The 27,380-nt window shown below is 40.9% G+C and overlaps 1 protein-coding gene across 4 annotated transcripts in view; it reads right to left on the bottom strand.

The window, feature by feature from the left end:
• DPYSL3 (dihydropyrimidinase like 3) overlaps positions 1 to 27,380 on the bottom strand; it is a 54,975-nt gene that overhangs the window by 13,667 nt on the left and 13,928 nt on the right. For 2 of the 4 annotated variants that reach the window (XM_033139981.1, XM_033139982.1), the window contains exons 2-4: positions 8,017 to 8,105; positions 2,923 to 3,107; positions 175 to 339 (exon numbers count right to left, since the gene is read on the bottom strand). In XM_033139981.1, coding sequence (XP_032995872.1) covers positions 175 to 339; positions 2,923 to 3,107; positions 8,017 to 8,105 — 439 coding nt within the window. Of the gene's footprint in view, positions 1 to 174; positions 340 to 2,922; positions 3,108 to 8,016; positions 8,106 to 16,877; positions 16,907 to 20,392; positions 20,663 to 27,380 lie in introns of those variants that run through there. The other 2 variants (XM_033139983.1, XM_033139984.1) reach the window with 2 other exon arrangements.

Below are 27,380 nucleotides of genomic sequence, written 5' to 3'. Positions count from 1 at the left end.
TTATCATACAAATGAGGAACAATTAATATCACCCAAAGGAGATAGTAAGAAAACTGTAGTTGGACCCAACAAATCTCAGCACACATGTCTGTTAAGACAGAATCATGCACTATATATTCTAGCATACAATTAGAAAGTGGGAAGACAAGGGATTGGCCTCTGGCATTGACAAACCTTTTTCTTTGATGAGTGTTTGCACTTCTTGTTTGACACTGTCATTCCAGTGGGTGATGTCCACATTCAGGGAGTAGTCACAGCAAGCCTTCCCATCACCCCACTCTCGCCACTTCTCATATGCTTCTATGAGGCTGGACTCGGGCTCAGGAACAACATGATCAACTGTGAACAAAGGCAGCAAGCTGTAGTAAAGAATGAAGGGCTTATGCCCTTCCCTTTTGTCTGGAGATTTCCCTCTAAACAATTACCGTATTTACTCAACTCTAATGTTCCTCTTTTTTTGGCCAAATTACATTGCGAAAATTAAGGTGTGCATTAGATTCGACAGCACATTTACATTCGCCAGCAAATCCTTTTTTTTTTCAAGGTTCCGAAAATTGAGGTGCACATTAGATTTGATGGTGCATTAGACTCGAGAAAATACAGTATGTCTTCTGTAGCCCAAAGACTCCTGAACTCCTAATAGCCAACTCCATGGATCCTTCAAAAAAATATGCTGTTTCCCAGCATTCTACAAGACACAATGTACCACAGAAATCAGCTAAACAGTTTTTCAAAGTCTCAGTCACTATGCTGTTTGGGGCAATGTTTTCACCACCAAAAGAACAGATGCAGCATTATTTCAATATTTATTTTTGTGATGGAGCACACTGTAAATGGGTATAGGGGACTACTTAGGCAACAAAGTTAATAGCAAGGAATCCGGGTAAAGAAGAAACAGAGAAGATACATCAGAGATAGGAATATTTAGAACTACTGTATAAAGAGCAGTCATTGTCCAGGCATTTTCAACGCAGGAGCATCTACCATATTTGACAATTTGGGTATAGCAAGTGAACAAAGAGAGCATGTCTCATCTTACTGCTTGTAATTTTTCAGATATGTCTAGAGTGCACTTACCAGAAGGAAGAATGAAAAAATAGGGCACTGTGCTTTGGATTAATAGGTCCTGGCATTATACCAGGTGCTTTTAGCAGGCTTTTGCTAAGAAGTGAGTGGGAAGTAGTAGCAGGTTGCCTCATCTCTTTCCCTCACTACGACTCATTAAAAAAAGAAGAAAGTTTCTTCCTAACATGCAGCTTAATGTACCTTTTTATTGCCCCTGACGTAATCCTCAATTTCTACTGCAGTTCTTACATGCAACAGAAACTGCGGCAGACGCTGCAGTTCTTTCAATACAAAAACGAAGGAGCAGGAAGTAAAACATTTTCAACCAACTGCAGTCACACTTGCAACTTGTCTTATGACTCAATAAGCCCACAAAATCCCTGCAGAACCATCAAGATATGAACCAGAACATTCTGAAAACAAGAAGCAAGAATTAATCTCCCATTTTATTTTACTTCCTAGGCGTGCTGGGAGATTGATTTGTTTGTCTTCTGAGGTATGCTCTACTACTATTATTTTTAAATCACAATTTTGTGCACATTTATTCTTTGTTAAACTGCTGAAATGCCATTGAATAAAAAATTAAATCTTGGTATATGAGCAAACAAGACCTTCAACAAAAATCTCACAGTATAATGAAGCTAAGTCGGGTTATTGCATAAATCCTTACACTTCAGTAAGTTTTTCCAGAAAACCTGATTTTTCCATGGAAGCTGTAACACAAACTTCATCTCGCTTTGGAGTCTACTGAAGTTCATTTGCCATAACTACACACTTTCGAGCTCCAAATTATTTCCATGGAAGAAAAACAAAAATAATTACCGTATTTTTCGCCCCATAAGATGCACCTAGTTTTTAGAGGAGGAAAGGGGGAAAGCCCTGGTTCTTTGAGGATCAGCTCAAATTCGTGCAGCTTTTTTTTTTTTTTGCAAAGGGAAAAGCCCTGGTTTTTTTGAGGATCAGCTCAGATTTGTGCAGATTTTTGCAAAGGGGGAAAAGCAAAGCTTTTGCAAAGGGGGAAAAGCAAGAGGAAAAGCCCCATTTTTATGGGGTTCAACTCACATTTCTGCAGATTCTTAAGGAGCCCTTTCTACAGTTTGCAGAAAGATATTCTAATCAGCCAGTTACATGTGGCTGGGGAAACAAACAGCCTCCCTCTGCAGGCACATTCAACAATGGAGGCCTGGGCAAGGGCGCAGGGCCCAGAGGGAGCCAGGAGTCTTATCTCTCTCCCAATCTCTTGCTGATCAGCTGCTGAGCAGGGTCCTTTCAACACTCCCTTCTCTCTCTTTCTTTTTAAAAAAGCAGGATCTGCTTTTGGCCCCTGGGCAATTCAGCTCCATGGACCACCATTCGCTCCATAAGACGCACAGACATTTCCCCTTACTTTTTGGGAGGAAAAAAGTGAGTCTTATGGAGAGAGAAATACGGTATGCATCACCCATTACATCTGATGACCAACAGAGCTGTAATGAGTAGAGCAGTTTTCAAACATTTCTAAACATTTTAAATACTATAGAAATAAACAACTATGAACCAATAATGGCAATTATTAAGCTACTGAGGCAACCCTCAATATGTTCTACAGCAAGGATGACTGATGTGGTAGATGGTAATGGACCACAACTCTGGCTGGCTGGGGCTGATGGGAGCATTAGAAGGACACTCAATGAACTGTACTTTCCACCTGTAAAACGTTCACCCTATCTTAACTATAACCAACATTATATCTATGCCTAGCACCATATTATGCACCAGAAACAAGTTTTATAATAATATATAATGAAGGTAATGTTTAGAAGTACCACAAACTGTCAAGGTAGTCACAAAGAGAGCCCCCTTCACCCTTGTACTTACTGATCATGGTGGTCCCACCCGCCAAGGCTGCTTTTGTCCCTTGGAAGAAGTCATCCACTGCTGTCATCCCCTTGTATGGCATCTGCAAATGAGTGTTGACATCAATCCCTCCAGGGATAACCATCCTTCCATTGGCTTCTATGGTCTTCACTCCGCCAGGGACTATCAAGTTGTCTCCAATTTGCCTGATTAAATAATAACAAACCAGTCTGATAAACACATTTACAATGAAAAATGCCGAGTGCAATTTATTCCACAATAGGACAGTTCTTTCATCCACCATAACTGATCAGCAAACTAGCATATTTAGTACAGCTTTCTCTTATACATTTTATTTACTTTAGGCTGTAAAGTAAAGTATTACAATAATGGAGCAAATATATGTTCTTTATACTCCTTTTGCAAAAGAGTTAGGATTTGAGTGAATTTCATCAAACATTTCTTTATTTGACCTGCCTATTAGAAGAGTACATATTTAAGAAGCCAAATACCTGAACTCAATACATTATTATACTAATGCCAGAAGAACCACACATTGATGGAAACCCCCAAATGGAAACCAGGACTCTACCTAACAGCTGCAAAGAGGTAGGAAGACTATGTGACCGGCACTTGTGGGCAAGAAGAGGATGCTCAGCCCTTCCTACATTTGTCATACCACAAGGAAGGGCAGCAAGTGAATGAGTTTAGCAGTACCCCTGAAATGTCAAATTGTGCCCTTCACCTGCCACTTGTGCAGCTGTTTGGCAGAGACCCAGATTTCCAGATAGGCTGCAGGAGTGAGTATCCAGCATTTCTGCTCCTACTAACTAGAAAGAAGCCTGTTACTGCTGGTTTGTCTGTCTTTTTACAGTTAATTTTGATTAGCTACATTAAGCAAAATGTTCTCCATTTGATATGAAGTATAGTAGCCTCCTGTTTTAAAAACGGGGGGGGGGGGAGCAATTCCCAAGGTTTGCAAGCCAAGCTTCACCCATTGTCCTTTCACCCATTAACACCCTGCTGAGAAAAGAATGTACTTCTCCCAAGGCTTCAGAGCTTCAGGCACCAACAATACGGGCACCTGTTGGAATTATACCAGGGGTAGGCAACCAAGGCCCGGGGGCCGGATGTGGCCCAATCGTCTTTTCAATCCGGCCCGCCGACGGTCCGGAAATCAGAGTGTTTTTACATGAGTAGAATGTGTCCTTTTATTTAAAATGCATCTCTGGGTTATTTGTGGGGCATAGGAATTTGTTCATTTCCCCCAAAAATATAGTCCAGCCCACCACATGGTCTGAGGGACAGTGGACTGGCCCACGGCTGAAAAAGGTTGCTGACCCCTGACTTATACAAAGCCGTGAAATATTTTCTGGTAATCAAAAGACTAGTGTTTCATTAGGGATTGGATTTTCACTGTGTGTGAATTTCAATAGTAATGATATTTTTGGTATACGGTGTCATTGTAAGACATATGGACCAAAACGTTGGAAAGGCAAGCTGTAATTGGACAATTTACATCATTTTCATGTAGGAAATTTCATGTACCCTATATATAACCTATCACACTGTAACGGTGGTGTCTGCCCTCCGCATTAACACTCTGGCACAGACAGCTTGATATTTACAGTCTTTATTACATATGTACAAGAAACAGCTACAGTTCAGGATTATGCATCTGAAGTTTAGTCAGATTCGGGGAGTGGCTTCCTTCGATTCTGTGCTGATTTGAAAGCCCCCTCCCTTCCCGAGTCTGAGATCCCTTCCTGGGCCTCTGGTCGGTGTAAGGGCTCTGCAACATCTCTGAGCCCTTCCCCCTCGTGGCTAATCTCCGCCCGCTCTTCCACTTCCTCTGTCCCTGGGTGGTGTAAGGGCTCTCCAGCATCCCCAAGCCCCTGTTCCGCTTGTTAGGTGAATCCTGTCCTTTTCTCTCTGTGTCTCTCTCTGTATGTGTTTACATTAGTTTGCAACTATTTTTTGAACCCGATCTTTTTATCAAGACTTCAGATTGTTGGGATTTATTTCCTTTTTTGTGATGGCCAACCCCTGCTTATCCCCTGGATTCAAAATTGAGAAGCATACTGCCTCTAAACTTTGTGTCATTTAGGGCAGCTAGTGTGGCTATTCACAGCTGTTCACAGACCAACCTTCATGAATTAGGATAATTCGTTACATTTATATATTGTATCTTCAAGGAGCTCAGGGTGCCCACAATCATCCAACAGAATGAAAAGTGCCCAGGTTCACCCACTAAGATTCATAGCTGAGCAGGGATCTAAACCTCAGTTTCCCTCGTCCAAGCTTACAGCACTGCAGTGGCTGTAAGCAAGAAGCATTCAAGCAAATGTTATGGCAGTGAATTCAAAAAGTTAAATATGTGAAGAAGCATTTCCTTTTGTCAGTCCTGAACTTACTGCAACATCAGCGTTACTGGATGCAACCACTCTTCATTCACACCATTAATATGTATAATGAGATCAGGTTTCTCCGAAATAAACATAAAAAATAACTGAAAAAGATCAAGCTCCCACCTCTATTTACTACCACAAAAATTAAAGCACCAATTGTACAATTTGCAACCGATTAATTCCATGAGAATTTTGTCTGTACGTTAAAAATAAATAAACTTGTATTTTGTTGTAAATAAATAGGAGGTAAAAAGAAAGCTTTTAATATATCTATTTTTTTAAAGCCCTGTCTCCGTATGCAAAAACAATTCTCAAGTCCTTAAGGTCTAAAAGTTAGGATTACTTGTTGCAAAAAATGAAAACTCCCAAATATAATGGCCACAGCTGCTGAACTGTCCTTAAGTTTTGCCAGAGTTTTATAATTCCACCACCATCAAAAAGTTCTATAAAACAAAAAAGTCTTTCCCTGGGAGTTGACAATGAGTTCGCTATGTATTTGGACATCCACTGACATAGCCTTGTGCATTCTGTGCAGAATTTTTAACAGCACGTTCATTGTGCTATAGCAGTACAAGAAATACTATGTTGCTTGAATCTCATCTTCCCCTGACCTGAAGGACTTACACAGCAATCCATGTTGCAGCTGGGGCGGTAGTGAACCAATGGATTCACTGCCACATCCACAGCCCTGCTGGCCAGGGTAGAAGCCGAAGGGCTGTAATTTTCCACTTTGTTTGCTTTGCTAGCTCCAGGAAACAGGCCCGCTTTGGATCCAGCAGATCCATCACCAACCCCATCCCAGCTTGTGCACATAGTGTTCTGTTTCAGGGTCTTAAAACAGTAAATGCTGGTAGGAACACCTTAGGCAGTTGAATGCACTCCACTGTGCTTTCAGCAGGCACAGTGGGGGCCTCATCCTCACCAGCAAAGATATCTCCACCACATCCAAACCCCCTCTAACCACTAGTGGACCTTGGCGTCTCAAATTTCCGTGGCACCCTGTGCAATGCCAAAATCTAGCAACCCCCTCTCCCACTCTACATTGGAGCAATAGTGGTGGAGCTTGCTCCTGCGCCCCAGAAGTTCCATGCCCAGTGCGACCACTCCCCTGGAGCTACCTTTCTAACATTGCCTCCTCTAGTGGTGCCAAGACTCTGGAGGACGTTGCCTGAGGGAACCTGGCTGATTCCTCTTTGGTGGCATTTAGATGCCAGGTAAAGACTAGTTTATTCAAGCTTATAATTTGTCTGAATTTTGAGCTGAAGCTTTTTATAAATTTCCTTTCTTCTTTACTGCTGTTTGCTTTTTGTTTTCAATTTTGATATTTTTTTGAAAATTATGTTGATTTTAAGCTGCTTTGGGCATCCTGTTATACATGATGGAAAGACAAGTGGGATACAAGTATAAATATATGCTCCAAAACGTCTTCTATTAGTCCTTCTGAATATGTGCACAATTCCATGCTCTGTGTGCTTACATACGAGTAAGTTTTATACCACTAATACTCACTTCTCTAAGCCAAAGTGCCCAAATTGCAGAATGTCTTTTTTAAAGGGGGGGGGGTACACAAAGAACACTGGTTCAGTTTTAACTGAAGCAATTCCAACTGTTGCATTCATCAAATGTTGATTACGCCAAATAGTTATTCATATCAAATATGGCAGCTTTTGATACAACAGACAATGGCCGTTTTGCACGGGGGTTATGTTCCTAACCTGTGCAAATCAGCAGAGCCCTGTTACATCTCCGATCCCCCTTTTCCAGCCACTTCCAGGTTGCAATGATGCACGTGTGTGCAGTTACACACATGCTGAACAAGCATAAAATGGTCGTTGCCTGTATACAACTTTTGAGGATACATTTTTGGGGTATAAAGAAAGAAACCTTTAAACACAAACACCCCACATCTCTGTATCAATGAACTCACAACATTTGAAAAATTATTTGTGAGTTTTAAATATTTTACAGATGGTACTCTTTCCAAATGTCTTTGTGGCAACAAACCAGCAGTTAATAAATTGCCCTTTTCCCTCAGGGTTTGAGCACTTGGACAATTTCCTCCTCTTAAATATTATTTGATTCCCCTGTTGCTGCTTTTAAAAATATTTCCTGCAGAAGAATCTGGATATTTGCTTTTATACTTTAATGGCAAAGAACATTTGAGATCTTTGGCTATAAAATATCCCACAACTCAAACCTCACTGCACTGGGATTTAATCCTAATTGCATGTATTTACACACTAGAACAATTTTAGCCTTTAACCACTGGAGTCATTACTTTGACTTCATAAACATAACCAGAAGCCAGATAAAACAGAAACCATAACAACTTTTGCCTAAAACCTCTCAGAATCTTAAAGACACAGCTTCTTTTAAGAAAATCTTTACCATCTTTAACTGCAATAAATGTAACAGTCATTTTTATGATGCAGTAGGCAAGCCAGAAACCAAACATAAATTACATTTGTCTTCTCTTCTCTTAAGCAAAGGGTCTCCAAATAATATGACAGTTTAAATGCACTGATATAGAAAGCCATGTGCTGTAAATGACTTAATCATAGACTATTTGACATGAATAACAAGACGGTATACATACAATATAAACTTGCACATAACAATTTTTGGAATCCCGTTCCTCTCTTCAAGAGATAGATATATTCTGACCACTAGGAAAACAAAGAGTGGGCTGTGGGAACTGTATACCTACTTTATAAGACCATCCTCCATGTAAATGTCAGCATAGAATGACTGATCATCATTGACTATCCTCCCGCCCTTAATGAGAAGACGGTCGCTCTGTGAAGAGAAAGCAAAGATTTGTGTTTGACAGATGTTATGCATATGTTTGCATCTCCTTTTTATAACACAGGATGTCCATGGAAAGAGTAACACAAAGCCAATGAACTGTGCTTAGTTAAAGGAGGCCCAATCTTTAATCAATTCCATCTCTGCTTGGCATAAGTTACAAATTATCTGCCCATTTCCCTAGAGCTGGCTAGCTGATGCAATCCCAGCGCTGTCCATGAACAAGCGGCAGTTTCACCTGGATGCTATTGATATTGTTACTACTGAACTGAGAGTTCTTTTTAAACAGCATTCAGTGTAGTAGCTAATTTTGAGCATCACCCTATCAACATTACATGGGGGGGGGGCTCACAACATTAAAATAATCTGCATTGGAAGGTATCAAAGATTTAGTTCAACACTTGGACCAAAGGAAAGACTTACCAACTTCCCATAGACTAGGCATGGCCAAACTTGGCCCTCCAGATATTTTGGGACTACAACTCCTATCATCCCTAGCTAACAGGACCAGTGGCCCGGGATGATGGGAATTGTAGTCCCCAAACATCTGGAGGGCCAAGTTTGGCCATGCCTGCCATAAACCATAAATTTTCAACTGGTGGGTGGGGAGCTATTACTGGGTCACAGCCAGACCTAAGGCAAGTCAAAATAGCAGCACCATTTAAGTTAAAAAATTTAGAGATGGTACCCAAATGGGATAAAGGTGGGTCCCAGGCCTGAAAAGGTTGCTCATCACAGAATAACCAACATAATCCACATTATTGGGCCACAAGCAGCAAGCTGGTACATGCCAGAACCAATTACTCCCAAGGACTCCAGAAAGAGTTAACTGGTCCCTGGTGGTTAAACTACTGTATATTCTGGCATATAAAACTACTTTTTAATCTTCTCAAGTCAGGGGTCGTTTTATATGTTGGGTGGAGAATCTGCAGTCGAGTATATCTCAAACTCTATATTTTAACTGGAAAAGTTGGGGGTCGTCTTATACGCCCAGTCGTCTTATACACCGGAAAATACGGTAAGGCAGTTTCACATCCCCACTGTTTACACCAGCCAGGGGGGGGAAATGCTCTTTCACTGCACCAGTTTTTTTATTTATTTAATGTATTTATGAAAGTTATTCCTTTGGATGTTACCATATCACTGTCTCATGGATCAGGCCAATGGTCCATCTAGCCCAGCATCCTGTTCTCACAATGGCCAAGAAAATGCCTATGGGTAACCTGAAAGCAGCATTCAACTGGAAGCCCAGACAATGTTTGATTTCTACATTCCCCTGACTCAAAATCTTTTTTGACTAAAATGTCCTTGTCTCAAATTCTAAGGTGATTTACAAAAAATAAAAAAACACCACAATTTTTGTTACTTTGGCAAGTACTCTTCTTCCTTCTCACTATCTTTTCTGTCTCTTTTTGTCACAGGAGACAATAAAATAAACCCGACCCCCAGACTAATGTGCCCATCCAGCTCTGTACAGGCCAAGGATTCAGTTACATGCCATGATGCATGCACTGCACACATTCCAACACCGTAATTGGGGCAGCCCCTCCTTGGGAGAAGCTCTGTGCACACTCTGCAGCCTTAAGACATTTTGGATGAAAGGCAATGTTTTTATGTTGTAGAAAGGTCAGTTCACTGTAAAAATGAGCTTCTAAAAATGCTTCAAGAAAGTTGAATGGTTGTTTCCGCCTTAGCTATCTGGCTATCAGCATGCTTGAGGGAACTGTAAGGTTTGCAGCAGTGGAAATGAATATTTAGGGGGAGGGAACCCAAAGTGAATAAACCCTCCCCTTCATGAACAACCCAATGAGATGGTCACTGGCTCTAGAGAAAAGTAAACACTAATGGGGGGGGGGAGAGGGCAAAATAAAAGCACCAGTTGTGAAAAAACAAGTTTGAATATATATGCAAAAAAATAAAAAAATCTTAATTTATAAGAGTGTCAAACCAACTTAATAATAAAAGTAGGAAACACTATTTAAAAAGAAACCCGAGCTGCAACAAAATATGTCTCTCCCATATCAGTCTCTACAGCCAAGCAGGTGCTGCAACCTTACAGCAGTTTGACTTCACCCCCCAAGGTGCACTCCTCTATTGTTTCCAACAACAACAACCCAAAATTGGGTCTCCAGCTGTTTTTATACTACAGTTCCCACCATCCCTGACCACTGGTCCTGCTAGCTAAGAATGATGGGTGTTGTAGTCCAAAACTGCTGGAAACCGAAGTTTGGGAAACCCTGTTCCATCTACCCCATACATAAACCAATCTTATTTCACAATGAGATCCAAAGCAAGACCTCATGCAGACATCGTAATAAAAATCAGGGTGAAATAATGCAAGAAATACTCCCTTGGATACACAGAGTCCTTTTCTGAAATGCATTCACCTCTTCCACACATCACACTTAGCTTAGCACAAATGAGTGGGCTTCCAGAGAGGGAGTTTGCAGATGCTTTGCTCCTCCGTGGTCCTTTCTGCTGCTGCGCCATGCTGACACACAACTCGTGAACCAGGAATAGTTATTTCCATTCACACAAAAAGGGCAGGCTTTGTTTTCATAGCTGTTACAATAACCTACACATAAACATTTGGTTAGTTTCTTACTCTCTGCAACCTTGAATCCCTACTGTTATGGGTTCCATGGTTATTCGGAGTATAGTCCAAGCATATCAGTTAAGTGAATAGACATTACAATACAGATTGCTAGTTAAGAAATGCTAGTCTTCCAAATACGTAGATGACCCTGGACGGTTAAGTCCAGTCAAAGGTGACTACAGGGTGCGGCGCTCATCTTGCTTCAGGCCAAGGGAGCCAGTGTTTGTCCACAGACAGCTTTCCAGGTAATGTGGCCAGCATACCTAAACTGCTTCTGGTGCAACGGAACAGAAGCCAGAGCGCTTGGAAACGCTGTTTACCTTCCCGCCACAGCAGTACAGTACCTATTTATCTACTTGCAGTGGTGTGCTTTTGAACTGTTAGGCTGGCAGAAGCTGGGACAGAGCAATGGGAGCTCACCCCGTTGCAGGGATTTATACCACCAAACCTCTGATCGGCAAGCCCAAGACGCTCAGGGGTTTAGACCACAGCACCACCTGTCTTCCAAATAACCCAAGGCTTGTAGATATTAGAAGGGAATTGATGTCAACAACAGTACCCTCCCTCCACCTCTTCATTTTTCATGACATCTACTTCTATAATAAAGTTGGCGTTCCTTTTTAAAGACTGGACATGTGAAAATCCAAATAAGCAACAACTCCAGTTTGTAAGTCCTGAGGTGCAATGAGACCAAAAATTCTCTGTTCTTAAACAACATCCTTCTCACTCGTACACAACCTGTGCTTTTACTGATTTTATGGTGTACTGTTATGCTTTGCTCCCAAATGAAAAGTTTCTTGGAAGACCTCCTACAAACATTTTTTTAAATGCCCAACACATCTGAAAGAGACGGGGTACATATGTATCATCCGGATGGTCTCCCTTAAAAGGACCCCAAGTTTTATTCACATGTTGTAATACATTATGAAATACACTGTTAAAAACAACTATACAATTTCAGTTTGTTTCTTAGATTACCCTAAGATTTCTGCATTCTAATAGTATACATAACACAAATATAATGAATATCTGGTGATTTCCTCAGCACAAAATAACAAGCAAGCTCTTGACAAAAATCTCACCTAGGCTGATCAATTTCAGTTCTAGACACCAGGTTTCCCAAAATTGTGAAGCAAACAGAATAATTAGGGGGTATGGCAAAATAACATTGCCTATACTAAAGGGTTGGTGGGAAAGCGTTGAAGGTCAGGGCAGGATTTCATAAGCAGAATGTATCAAGTGTGTGCAAATTATTGGAAACAACAAACACAGAAGTGCATTCGACATTGTAGCACAATCTGTGTTTGTTTTAATACAGTACAGTACTAGATCTTTAATGTTTTTTTTAAAAAATCTTTATCTTCTAGATTCAGACCTGTGCTCTAAAATGTGGTCTCCAAATGAAAAAAATTACCGGTATGTGATGTGGAGAAAATAAGAAGTGAACAATCTGCCTGTACCAGACAGCACTCACAGAGGGATGATTCTGACAAGGCTCAATACAGCCCTCCCTGTCTGCATGCTTGCAGCCCAACAAAACCTTAAGAGGAACAAAAGGTCTGTATGCACCTCCCTTATTGCCACCTTGTCCTAACTCACTGCTGAATGCAAGTTACTTAACTTTTGACTGAAGTACATTTCCCCCCTTCTGAATTCTTAAAGGGCAAAAGTACGGTAACTGATGATAATGCATCTGAATAAAGGAGGAGGCACACAGCACAGTTAGAAGTTTATTTTGGTCTACTGTTGCTGTAATGAAAGTATGCAGGAATGTAATGGCCTTAGTGGTTGTTTCATTGATATTTAAAAGTTTTGCATTTATCATCAGTTGTGCTGAGCCATAGTAGCAGTAAAATAAGAAAGAGGAAGGCCAGCACCAACTCCATTAGTTGGTAGGCAGAAAAGGGTGGGGGGATGGCACATTCAATGACATCATGTCTATTCTGGCACAGAAAATTCTGGATTCGTTCGTATGCAAGACGAACTAAAGAGGAAACTGAAGCGCTTATCAGGAAACGGGCCTGACTAATTCAAGGGCTTTTGCATGCTTACCAAGATCTCCCGGACTATTACAATAAACACACTGTTCATCCTGCCAAAGCTCATTTCTGCTTCCCCACACCCAGCCACGTCTTCCTGCCAACCCTGTTTCAGGCTGCATCATTAGCCACTGTTGGCTTGAGGGAAATTTTATCTGCAAGATACAGATGAGGAAAATCACATTCATGGAGTCACAACAAAAGCACCAAGAATCTAAGTGCATCTTGGGTTTTTTTTTGAAAATTCTGGCACAGATCCCAGGTCTTCTCTGTTACCTCCTTTGAGCATCCCGTTAAATGAAGATGGCTCTCTGTTGCTACAGGAAACTTTATTGCTTGTTCATTCTCACATAAATGTTACCCTATACACCAGATGTTTTCTACCAAAAGGATAAACAGTAAAGAGTTATCTACCACCTTTAAGACTAAAAAGTTATCACAGCATACATTGCCATGGAATTTTAAGAACACAGACTCATTTGGCTACTCCTCTGCAAGTTTCTACAGGAAGAGACATTAGTACTGTCTGACTGCAAAAGCAAGATCAGGAGGGCAGATGGCTTGATTTTTTAAAAAAATGCAAGCTACCATGAACTCCCATTTTCCTCCTGCCGTCCAAAAATCCTTGCACAAAACAACACTGACTTTATGAGAAAAGAAGGGTGCACATGGAATACTAATGCACAGGTTTCTTTTAGTTGAGATTGAATGTACACAGGTAAAATGGTAGCACAATTCAGCCCTTCATGTTTCACAAGCATAAATCACTGCCATGAATGGGACAAACTGCACTGATGCTCTTACTATGAATACAATCTATTTATCCTTGTAGTAATTCACTAGCAAACATTCTCTATGTAGACTAACTGCATAGATTTGTAATGGAAGCCCTGTTTGTAGATATGTGAAATGGTCACAAGACTGATACTGAAATTTCTGGCACCACTGCCAGATCCCTTGATAGCTGGTGTCTATAAAAATCTGGAGGGGATTGTGCACCACAGGATGGATCAGTAAAAATCATTTTTTTCTCTGAAACAACTTTCTCTCTCTCCAAAAGATTAGTTAGGTTGACATCCTCTGAAAATAACATGTTTAAAACAAAATCTAAATTCAGTTCAAACATGTTTAAAGCAATTGACTCTGTAGCAAGAATATTGTATTAAAAATAGGAACAAAAGGCAAACATATACAACTTTCAAGATCAGATGTTACAGATACGACACATGTAATATATATTCTAGTTATCACTGAGGAAGCCATGAATATTTAGCTGTCAACCAAAGAGCATTTCCCTTTTCCACTGAAATGGACAGTGTGGTATAGTGTTTAGAGTGTTGGATTGAGGCTGGGGAGAACTGGGTTCAAATCTTCACTTGGCCTTGAAGTGATTTTAGACCAGTCACTACTCTACCTTGTAGGATGTTGTGAGTATAAAATGGAAGGTGGGAGCTATGCATATTGTCTTACACTTCTTGTAGAAAAGGTTGGATGTAAATGTTGTTGTTGTTCAGTCGTTCAGTCGTGTCCGACTCTTCGTGACCCCATGTACCAGAGCACGCCAGGCACGCCTATCCTTCACTGCCTCTCGCAGTTTGGCTAAACTCATGTTAGTAGCTTCGAGAACACTGTCCAACCATCTCATCCTCTGTCGTCCCCTTCTCTGGAGAAGGGGACGACAGATGTAAATGTAGCTAACAACAATAAACTTCTGGCTACTTAATCTTTATGTAAGTGATCCTGCTTAGTGTCCTTGCATATGCAAGAGCACCAGGCACTCCTAATTTAAAAACTATTCCAAATCTGCATAAAGTCCTTTTGTACAAAGGCAATGTGGTCTACATGATCAGAGGTTCTGGATTATATTCACTGGTTGTATAAAGATGTTTTAATTGCTACGACAACCAGTTGGGATGCATGTTAATAAGTGAATTAGAAAAGTGGAAATTTGGTTTAACTCACTGATTTAAAATTGGCCCTTTTCCTGGTGACTTTAAAAATCTGTATTGATCAATCCAGTCAAATGTTCCTGGTAGGCAGCACAAATGTGCAATTACTAGCATGCTCCCTACCAAAAACAATGGTCTGTAGAAAGGCAGATTGATCTAAAATAAATCACTGATTTTAAATCCCTATCACAAAGGACCAATTGTAAATCAAGTTTCCAATTCCTATGTATTTCCAGCTTGTGAGGGAAAATATATGCTATGGCAAACCATGTGTCTTCTGTATTTTCAAGTGTCTTGGCCCCAAGCCAAACCATTGAGTATTACTCTTACTGCCCTTATTAGCTCCTGAACCCAACACCCCTTTGCCTTTGAAATGAAACCAAAGCATCAAGAGAACCCAGAACTTTAACAGACAAGCCACGAAATATTTCTATTCAATGGGTTTCTTTTAAAAACACAATGGGCAGTACTCCTCAGGAAATCAATTTCACCGTGTTTGTTTGGTCCAAGCAACATATCCTCTGATAAAGTTTTGAACATTGGTGTTAGGGTTCAGTAGTGGTAGTGGCAGAAGCGTGGATATATTTAACATGGGGCTTTTTTCCAGGGGTAACTCATCGGAACTCAGTTCTGACCATAGCTGTCAACCCTCCCTGCTGTTCCCCACTGCTATATACATATACATATATACATAGCTGTCAACCCTCCCTGCTGTTTCCCGCAAAAAAAGGGAAAAGTTGACAGCTATGGTTCTGACACCTCTCAGGTGGGTGCCACTGCCATTCTAAGAGGAAGAGGAAGGTGTTCATGGTGAGTTCCGGCACCTGTTTTTCTAGAAAAATAGCACTGCATATACTTGCGATTTATTTCATCTTTCAGGTTGCTTTAAAATGATAGACCATGCCTTCCCTACCTGATTCTCATATTTTTGGGACATTATATTTGACATTTGTTAAAAAAAAAAACAATAGGGAAACACAAAACAAACAGGAGTCCAAGTTATAAGAACAGTTTTTTCTGTTAAAAAATATAACATTCATCTAAATCTTAAGTCCCTTCCTCATTTTACTTTTGAAAGACTGGAGTAGATTCTTTCTACTCTACTTCTTTCATACATATACAGAGGTCTAAAGGGAAAACCCATCTTATACAATTTTGGGCAGCAGATGCACATAGAGTACTGCTGGAGCAGCTCCATAGTTTGTTCATCTTGTCTCCCACATGATGTTTTCCTGGATCTTTTATAGGCATAGGCGCAACTCTTAGATATATATACTCATATTTCAAAGTATTGGATATGTGGCCAATGAAGTATGTTAAATTAGCATAAAACATAAATATATTAGAGCTGCTTCCTGACTTGGCAGGAGTATGAAAATGCAATTTTACACAGACTCACTATACAATGCAGGGTTATACAGTATAGAGAATGGTCTCACAGCAGACAATGGAATTCTACTATTGCAACTAAGCAGATTTGGCCTGTTAAAATGACTGAATCAAGGAGTCCTATGTAAACTGTTCTGGGTGTCTGTAATAAAGGTATACTTCCTTGAAAACCATCACTTCGCCATTACTTTTCTTCCAATTTGCTTAACACTTGCATGCAATTCCTGGTGCTCTGCAACACTTCACAGGCCAAAAGATGTTCAGAAATACAGTAACTGGGTACATGTTTCGAGACTCAGGTTAGAAAAGGAACAGGTTAGTTTCAGCCAGGAAGATAATACTTTACATATTTACAGTCTACAAGGCACATGGTTTGGAAGAAGGGCAGAGTTTAAATGTCATTCCTGTTACTGAAAGAAACATTACAAAGGTAATGCACTGGCAACAATGCAGCTCTCTCTTGTAAAAGAGTGCTGTTATGTCCCCTCTTTTTTACCAAGACAATCCAAAAATCACAATCTCTGGGAATTGCAGGGGCAAGTGAATAGTGTTCTACATACTGTACAAGGTGTGCATTATCCTGGTGGTGTGGTTACTGTTAGAAACCTCAGTTCCATGAACAACTTTCCACCAGGTTCGCCAATTGGGTATATATGGTATATTCCCCAATAAACTATATTTTTATAAACAGAAATATACTGTGGAGCTAGGAGATGCCCAGTGGAAAAAAGACTGGTCTAAAAATAAAAGCATGTAGTTGATGCAGATGTAGTTGAGAAAGTCACTTTACCTTCAGGACTCCATTTTTCTTCGCAAAGTGAAGATGAAAGCCTTCTACTAAATATATTGATGAGTTAAAAACAAACTAGTGAAATATTCCAGATCGGAATTTGCATGCTCTTTGCATGTAATCCAAGATTCAGCTACTGTCTTTAGTATAGTCAATTTATCTGGCAAGACTTAAAAAAGTAAACAAACATAGCATCAATTCTAATTTTGATCCCCAAGAGTCTATTTTGAGCAAAACACATACTATTTGTATAGTGACTATAGTCTGTATCTTATCTGTCTCACATCTTTACTTCCTAACCTAAGCCCACTGAGCTTTTGCAATATTGGCCAGCTCCAATATATTATCTACAACTTATTTTATTCAGTCTACCTCACCATCTTCCTAACTCAGGTGTCTAGGTAATCTCACTATACATGTATAGCCATATTCAAGATGGCAACGCCCTGAGAACACAGTGAAAATAGCCACATATGCACAATACAGCTGCTGCTCATGAGCACCAGTATGAAAGACAAGGCAGACATCCTGCCATTCCCATTTCATCAAACTGCTTTTCAACAACATGCAAGATGAATATCTGCACAAGTTGTAGTGGATTTCTTAGTTTGTGTACAAGCTAACAAGCAACACTATTATTCTGCAAGATTTTGGCTTATCCCTAAGGATCACGCAGAAACTGTTATGCCTGAGTTTAGGCAGAGCCCCACCCATACAACCAGGCACACATTACTGCCTGTGGAAGAATACTACTGTTTTCACTCCAATATTCATTACTAGCAGTGAGATTTACTGCCAGCTATGATGACAAAGGGATTCAGTGCTCTTATACCTCAAGAGTTTATTTTCTTGATCTCAGATGTTCTTCTACAGCACTGCAATCCCCTGTTAGTCAACCTGTCAAATGAGAAAAAAACGATGGGCTGTGCACAGCCTGAACTGGCCACATGTGGCAATCAATGTTGTGGGCAGATAAAATCTTGAATACCAGTATACCCTTTCCCTCTTGGAAATTACTTCTGGTTCCTGGGTGGTCACACCCTTTCAAATGCAGGGATGCACCTTCCTGTAGAAAGTGAGGGTGGGGTTCCCCCAGCACTCCTAAGAAAGCAGTTCTTCAATGTGTCATGTCTTCAGGGGACCAACATCTCATATACTGAATGAGGAACATTCTCGCAACAGTACACATCTTATAGTTCTGTACTATGTGGTCACCATGTGGTATAGAATTGACAATTATTAACACTATCAGAGGACTGTTAGGTATGCATCTTTAAGGGTGGATACCTAACTTTACCATTTATTTTCCAGCTACACCATCTTGAACTGCTTTTTAAAATGACATTAATTTGAGAGAGTGCGGCTGAGAAGGCTTTAAAAAACCCATGAAAAGAATAATATCACCCTCAAATAATATATTTATTAATTATCACTACTTTTAACCTAACTTTAGATCCATAGCACTAAATGTCATATAATTTTTTAAGCTAATTGCAGCCATAAAATAACCAAAGAAGAACTACGAAACAACACACAATAGTGAACAGCTGGACCCTAGTGCAGCTGGACTTTCCACTATTTCAAAGAAAGCATAAGAAAGCATATGCTGAATACCAAGATAGGTGCGGCCCCACTGCACAGAGCGTCAGAGGCAAAACTGCTGCAGTCAGGTGCAGCAGCACAAAAGAAAACAATATCATGGGATTTAGCTAGCTAATGTAGGTCACACCTTCTAGACCTAAGAGATAAGAAAATGCACCACCTTCACATGGCTGCTTTATAGTACAGTATTATACTGTGCATGTACACACCTAGCTGCTTTATCTGAAAGCAGGTTAAATTGGCTTAAATATTAAATGACTTTGCCATTAAAGGCAAATAATTCAGTAGTGCCAGCAATGTGAGTGTAAAATAAGATGTTGGCTATGCCTACTTCTTTTATATAATTAGTCCGAACTGTCTAGACTGCAATTCTCAGTGTTTTTCACTTTAAAATAAAAATATCTGTTCCAAGGAAGGTTCAAGAAAACGGCTGTTTCGGTGGGTGTGGGGTGGGTGTGGGTGTGGGTGTGACAAAAACAAACTGGCAGCTGTAGTTAACATAAACTCATTCCTTATTTAAGGTCACAGGTAGGAAAATATGCCCCACACATCACAAAATGAATTCATAAGCATCAATTTGATTCAAATGCTTTTAATCCATTAAATGGGCAAACAAAAGAAAGCACTCAATAAAATCCCATCAGAAAAGGCAATCCTTTAGTGAATTTAGTTGCCCTCTAAACAGGTACAGTGGAAGACAAAATATCTGCTAAGCTTCTCCCCCCTCCAACCCTGTGAGTGTGTGTGTGTGTGTGTGTGTGTGTGGGTGTGTGTGCATGCTTGGTTTTGCTGCTTCCTTTGTTTGCCTCAAAGATGGAGTAGCCACCCGTTCCCCCATGCATACCCTATCCCACAAAAGATTTCATTAAAATGCATTGGAGACAAAGCACAGCTGCACTCCTTGCATCTGAAGCCAGCGACAATAAACCCCAGGCCTATTAAAGACCAAGGGGGTACCCCCTCTGCAAGCCATTTCATTGCATCAACAATAAATCAGGGTGGAGTATGAAGCCACTGGAAATGCATCTGCAGGGCACACACTGATGCAAAGATGCAAAACACGCTGCTATTTTTCACAGTATTTTCCCCCATGCTCTCCAACAGACAGTTTTTATTTCATGTTAACAAGCAAACCATTATTTAGAAGAAGAGAAAATTATATTTCACATTCATTTGTAAAACAAAGCTTTCACATTTACAGAAGAATCAATTCCTCTTTTTCCTGAGCCAGTCAAAGCACATGACGCACCCAAATATGCAGCAAACGAAACTATGCAGCAGGCAACTTAGGCATACCAGTGTTCCTGCTTAAAAAAAAAAAAAAGGAGTGGTGACAGAACAAAAAACAAAAACAAGGGTCTGTCCAAAGCATTTAAAATCCTGAACTGGACAAGGAGGGACATCTACTCCCAACATGCAGGGTTGAAAACAGAATGTCACTAAATCCTCACCATGCCCCACAGACATGGACAACAGACATGAAGGGGGAGGTCGGGGGGGGGGGGAGAAGACAGATTTGATAGCAACATTTTGGGGCTTGAAGATACTGCAGTCTGATATCACTGCTTCACACAAGTACAGTCCTCCTAGACAGTAATTTAACAGCACAAGACAATAAAGACCCCCCCCCCACCGTGTCAATTGTACAGTTAATGAAAGTCCCAAGATTTACTTAATCAGGGCTGCCCCTGCATGCACCTCATTTTTGCAAGCTGGCTGGCTTTTTAATATCCCTAGCAACTATGAATTGAATCAGCACCAGCTTCTTACAAAAGTAGACTGACATGGGTAGTAGCTGGTGGGGATGAGTAAACTAATACAAAACAAATGTGAAGACAAAATCATAAATGCAGCAAACATGAAGAGCGGAGGGTGGGGAGAGCGAAAGAAGATACGTATGTTAAGCCACTCACTGTTATCCTGGGGATGTTCTTCTTGCCCTGATAACCAGACATGACGTTCGGCTGTTGTGGCAGGGGTAGAACCAGCTCCTATCCTCCAACCTAGGAGCAGTACCGGCTTGCAAAGAAGCTCAAGCTCAGGTGAAACAAATGGTGCTTCCTTCCTTTCCTCGTCTTCCTCTCCGTCTTGCCCCCTCCCACTTGTTTCACACAATAGTAAATCCTCTCCCTCCCTCCTCTTTTACCAATGACAGCTGGGACCCTGTAAGACAAGAATGGCTGATGAGGCGACTCCTCCCTTCCACTTCTTCCCAGTCTCGCTTTCTCTGTGCATTGATTTCTCTCTCCTCGCCTTATTTGCCTCACCCACTCCGAGCTGCTGTCATGGCAGTAAGGCATGACAGCCGCTAGAGGGTAGCAGTGGAAAGACTGGCTACCAGATTTGCAAAGGGACTGGGCAAGGCCCATAAGCTCTTTCCCAGGGACTTTAGCTACTGCAGAAGAAGCAAGGAGCTACAAGCCAGCACTGACAATTCAAGGGAGCAGTCAGAAAAGCACATCAAACTCACCAGAGACTAGCAAGCAGATAGGATTTTAGGAATTAAGTCTCCACAGATACCCAGTGGGAAATGGTCAGAGATATTTCATCTCTTTGAGCAACAAATGACTTCTAGTTTGTTTCTTGTCTAAAACAGATGCTTTAAAAATGTACATAAGTGGAAGAGTAGCAGCTAAGTTTGCATGTGGTAAAGCAGACTAAAAACTTTGCAAAGGAAGAGGCAGTTAAGCTAGTACTCGTATTTACTGATTCTCAACAGTGTTTCTTTTGTAAGAAAGTCTCCTTAAAATCCCTACATAGCTTTCCAAACTTTCCATTTTGGTGACACACTTTTTAGACAATGCATCATTTCAAACCACACTAATTCAGTTTTACTAGCAAGCTGAGGATAAACCAACCCTCTTCCAGCCCTGGGAAGAGCATGGGGAGCATTCCCATGACATACCTACACACTGCAGCTGACACACTAATGCAGGTGTCCCCAAACTAAGGCCCGGGGGCCGGATGCGGCCCAATCGCCTTCTAAATGCGGCCCGCGGACGGTCCGGGAATCAGTGTGTTTTTACATGAGTAGACTGTGTCCTTTTATTTAAAATGCATCTCTGGGTTATTTGTGGGGCCTGCCTGGTGTTTTTACATGAGCAGAATGTGTGCTTTTATTTAAAATGCATCTCTGGGTTATTTGTGGGGCATAGGAATTTGTTCATATTTTTTTTCAAAATATAGTCCGACCCCCCACAATGTCTGAGGGACAGTGGACCAGCCCCCTGCTGAAAAAGTTTGCTGACCCCTGCACTAATGTTTCGTGACACACAGTTTGGAAAGCTACTACCTTATCATCATTTTTCATATTATTGTGATTCTTCCACCATCCCCTGCAAAGTAATCTTCTTGTTCTCATGGTTTTAGACCAAGCTTGAAAACCCAACCCATTTCAACCCTATATCACTGGAAGGTGCTCCCTAAGGAATTCAAAATCCACCCATTTTTAAAATCCTGCTGTTGTTCGGAAAATAGTGTGTGCAGGAAAGGGAGAAGTGCAACAGGGTTGCAATACCTAATTTTATTTTAGAACAACAACAACAACAACAACACACACACACACACCCTTTTTGTAGAATATATATATATTTTTTCATATATATATTTTTGTCAAAATGATCAATATTTTTTGTGAATATATATTTTGAATATATATATATTTTTTCATATATATATTTTTGTCAAAATGATCAATATTTTTTGTGAAGGTTTTTATTTGAAAATCCATTTCTTTCAGGGCATGTGAAAAGTAATTGACATACATAAAGCTGGTTAGAGCACAAAACAAGCAAAATCAAAATGTTTCTCATCATCAAGCCCTCTGGAATATAAGCTTTCTTTGTTCTAAAAAGTTTTACAGTGTGGTTAGGGGGTCTAAGATTGTTGATGTGGTTTGTGGATATTGCACTTCATACCTGAGGTGAGATAATATCATCCATTTGCAGAACATATGTACAAAATATCTGCTCTGTAAGCTGAAGGGAGGGCACAGGAAATATTGTATAGTCCGCCACTAGAGTTTGTGGAAGAAGCAAACTGTTCTAAGGCACATTCTAGAATTCCCACTAAGCACCCAGGGTTTTAACCACAAACCCCTTGGTATGAGTCCAGGACTGTGGGTGCTCAGACCACAGAGCCGCTTTAGGGTCCACCACCTACCAAGTCAGCCAACAGACTAAGCCAGTAGGGATGGCTCGCACTTACCCTTACAAATGCTTATTTTCAGTGGAGACAAAAACATTTGCCAGTTGGGCTGACTGGAAATTCAGTAATTCCACAGTAGCTAGCAAATGATTGAATGACTCTGACTTGTGTATAACAGCTCTTGTTGCTCAGTGATTGTTCATTTTGATAAATATGCAATGAAGAACTTTTACCTCCAGGGACTTTCACATTTCAACAATTTACACCACCCTCAGAATTCATGCAGAGAAGTTAGAGAATAAAGTGGACCCAAACATGGGCTTTCTTTTGTATGAGTCTTTATGCATATTGATTAACCTGCATCCTTCTGCTACATTAACCTTTCCCACTTTCTACTCTTGTTCCACTCTCAGATCTCCTCTTTTGCATGCATCTCACCTGGCATGCCATAGAAAAGCCAATACTGGTTTGAAGATTAAAAGTGAGCCAAGGGCGTCCATCAAAATGCTCAGTGGAGCGGCTTATGCTTAGAGACTGGGAATTAGAAGGAATTCCCTTCCTCCTCTCTTGGAGCTGGAGCAGGTGGTGGGTTTGTCAAACACAGCAAGATCACAGCAAATAATTGTTGTCAAATATAAAGCCAAAGAGACAGCAAGTAATCTGAACTACCTATGGCTAGAGTTTCTTTTCAGAAATAGCACGAAGTTAACTTGTGCATCATATTATTTAATGAAAACTGAGTATTTCTGCAATGCATATATACTAGTGGTTCCATTAAATCCCCTTAATAAAAATATATGGATTTCCTAGTCTACAGGATCTCCACAGAAAGACATGGAACTTCTGTAACAAATAATCATTTTCTGCATCTTAGCCCCAAGAAGAAATGAGATTTTATAAATCAATAGACAAGTGTATTAAATGTATTAAGAAAAAACAGCCTTCAAATTTATACCTTTCCTAGCTCTCATACCCCAGAAGCATGTCCCTGTCTTCCAAAAAGCTCATTGGTCTGGTCAATGGAAAGGCTTGTTCCTATTGGCATTCACAAAGCCTTGGGGTAAGGATGGTTGGGTCATCTACATCTGTTCTGTAGCTGGGGCAAAGGGCAGGCTACCCTGAAGAGACTATACACACACTGGAGAATTTCAAACACTAGGCTGGATGCTAAAGTGATGACATCTACAGGGGGGGAGGTGCAACCCAAACATTTAGTAAAGGTAAAGGTACCCCTGACCGGTAGGTCCAGTCGTGGATGACTCTGGGGTTGTGGCGCTCGTCTTGCTCTATAGGCCGAGGAGCCGGCGTTTGTCCGCAGACAGCTTCCGGGTCATGTGGCCAGCATGACTAAGCCGCTTCTGGCGAACCAGAGCAGCGCACAGAAATGTCGTTTACCTTCCCGCTGGAGCGGTATCTATTTATCTACTTGCACTCTGAGGTGCTTTCGAACTGCTAGGTTGGCAGGAGCTGGGACCGAGCAACGGGAGCTCACCCCGTTGCAGGGATTCAAACGACTGACCTTCTGATCAGCAAACCCTAGGCTCTGTGGTTTAGACCTTAGGTTACGGGGACTCAAAACCCACTGTCAGATTTGTGGCACTGAGACAGCCATGTACACGGGTCACATGACCCTAAAACAAACTTTTATAATCGCTTCTTTGAATATATTGTATCAAATTTATATTAAACAATATAAAATGTATATCAAAAGGTGGCACTTCCAATGAAAGGGGCAGGACTTATGGTGGAAAGGGGAAAGGCACCTGTCACTTTTTGTGTGATATTAGATCCAGCAAGTGATTTTATTTATTGCTATAAAAACTCTCTTGCAAAAGACTCTGTTCTTTAATTGTATCCACTCCATTTCCCTCCTCTCCTCATCCCCCAAACTCCATAGCCACTGAGCATGCTCAATCCTTTGGGGGGATGTTTTTGAAGTTCCCCTTAGAGTTTGTCATAGAAATTGTTTGTACTTCTACAATCTCTGGATTCCCCTAAGCCTGATACTGTCCACTTGTGAATGGGTGATGCCATTTAGGTTTCAAAAGCAGTGGCACTCTCAACACAGCAATGGAATGCGGGAAAACGGGCCTGGAGCCTTTCTCGAATCATTTGCAAGTATGGTTTCCCTCTTCAAAGAGGTAAACTGTCTCTGGAGAGCAGCAACACAGAGCTAGTAAATCAGCATTGGTGCAGGTGGATGACAGTCAGCCTGGTCAAATGGAACCAAGCACTCCTTTTATTTTATTTATTTGTTTAAATTATTTGTATACTGCCCTTCATCCAATAGATTCCAGGGTGGAATCTATACATAATACAAAAACAAGGGATGGTCCTTCAAATATTGCTGGACTACAACACACATCATTTCATAAGCTGTATCCAAAGTTAGGCAGATATAAGTCTGCTTGTATAACAGGATTTTCTGGCCCATTACAGCGCCCTGAAAAACTTCTCCTGAGGTTAGAGGACCCTCAGGAAAGAGCTAGTGTGTAATATGGGGAACTGCAGTGGGGGGGGGGGAATGAGCAGAAGCAACTTCCACTTGTGTATCTTTTAGATAAAACTTCATGATTGGGATTCACTTAACAAACCCCATCAGCAGAAGCCCCATGCAAACACTTACACAATGGGAGTTTCCCTTGCCTCCCTGCGCCCCCTACCCTGAAATTGGCTGCTGGTGTTGGGAGAATATCCAGAAAGGGAGGGACAGAATTGCTCCATTTGTCCAGCGAAATGTTTGTAATAGTATAACACTGAATTCTACCCAGTGTGTATTACTAGATGATGGGTGGTGTGGTTTAAAGACAGATCCCTTAGGAAAAAAACAAACAAACCACACACCACCCATCCCTCTTGAAACATTTATTGATTTGCCTCTGCAACTACAAGATGAATGCTGCCACATAATGAATCTTTGTCAGCTGACCAAAGTTTGACATGTATTCATACTATTACTTTCTGCACTATTTAACTATATACTGTATTGCAACACCAAATGAAGTTGATTCCCCCCCCCCTGTAGCAACACAACTAAAAGCTTCTTTGATTTCATGGCATTTTAGAAACAATACATTAATTTATTTATGTTGTATATTTATATCCTGCTGTTGCTCCAAGGAGCTTATGGCAGTGTACAGGGTTCTCTTGCTTCATTTGCCAGTAATCCTTGTAACAACCCTGTGAAGTAGATTAGGCCGAGACTCATCCAAGGTTATCCAATGAGTTTCCTGGCTGAGTGAGGATTTGAACCATTGTCTTCCAGGTCCTAGTCTGACACTAACCATTACATCACACTACACCATGCAGGCTGCATGTATGTTCTGGGAAGTGTGGGGAGGTTCTGCTTTCTTTGTTGCCAAGTCACATTTTCTATTCTTTTAACCATTCATTTTTAATGACATTTTTGAAAAAGCTTTTACTTCTCAGATTCACTGCACAAGACATCAACTTCCATGCCAAGTCTAGGCTAGAAGTTGTTCCACTTGATGGTTTTCCCTACATTCATCCTGTATGGGATGTGCTGCCAGCATTCCTTTCTGGGCCTGTTTCATATCTCCTTTTTTACCCTTGTAAAGACACACTCTTTTCTTCTTTCTTTCTTTTTAAAAGAAAAATGCTTAGGTCTTGCTGCTTCTGCCAAAAATCACACTGGAAACAGTATGCATACTCTGCATCAGCCTTACACCATTGATGACTTCCTGATGTGCATTATATGATATAAGCCTCACCCAATTTCTGCAGCAGTGGGCCAAATTAGATATGTCTGAGTTCCATGATTGGTTCTCCCAACCTTTTCATTTTTTTTTAAAGCAACAACTCTCTCTTCCTCCCTCTGAATAAATCAAGACCTTGGTACTGTGAGGATGGGAAGGTAGAACCCTTCCCCACTGCACTGTTTTCTGGCATAAATGCCTTCACCCAAGCACCTATTATGGGGCAGCTAGGGAGCACTTACAATGGGAAATCTATGCAAGGAAAGGGTTGTCGTTATCTGCACCCCCCCATCCCCCTACAATGCTTTGTTGTCCAAATTTCATAATGGATCTCAAACATCTTGTCTTAATACAGTGGTACCTCGGGTTAAGAACTTAATTCGTTCTGGAGGTCCGTTCTTAACCTGAAACTGTTCTAACCTGAGGTACCACTTTATCTAATGCGGCCTCCCGCTGCCGCCGCCGTGCGATTTTTGTTCTCATCCTGAAGCAAAGTTCTTAACCCGAGGTACTATCTCTGGGTTAGCGGAGTCTGTAACCTTAAGTGTCTGTAACCTGAAGCGTCTGTAACCCGAGGTACCACTGTATAGCCCAAAGACTCTGGGGTGCTAATACTGACTTGGGCAGAGCTACAAAATGACTACAAAATCCTATGAAAGATTGGGAGGGGATACCACATGTTGGGTTTTGTAGTTAATGAAGCTCTTAATCAGTAATGATACTCAGGCAACTGCTTTGTTGTTCTTTGGAAACATTAAGATAGGTGCAGGGAGTACTTTACTCCTTGCTTCTAACTCTTAAACTGTCCCTTCCTGAAGCAGCTTTTCAAACAAAAGAAGGCTTTTAAAGGTGACACTTTGCTTGTAACAGTGTTGTTTGCCTTGAAGAAGCACAGTTCAAAGCCCAGTTTGTTGGGGCAATACATCTGCAATGATAAGCAGGGTTTGGAATGAACTAGTTCAGTTCAATGAAGTTCAATGAGCTAGTTCCAATATCTCTGCAGTATACCTGAAAGCAGTACTATTTTTCTAGAAAAAGA

Source organism: Lacerta agilis, chromosome 2 (assembly GCF_009819535.1).
Source record: "Lacerta agilis isolate rLacAgi1 chromosome 2, rLacAgi1.pri, whole genome shotgun sequence".
Taxonomy (NCBI): Eukaryota; Metazoa; Chordata; class Lepidosauria; order Squamata; family Lacertidae; genus Lacerta; species Lacerta agilis.
This window is presented reverse-complemented; position numbering and strand designations above follow the sequence as displayed.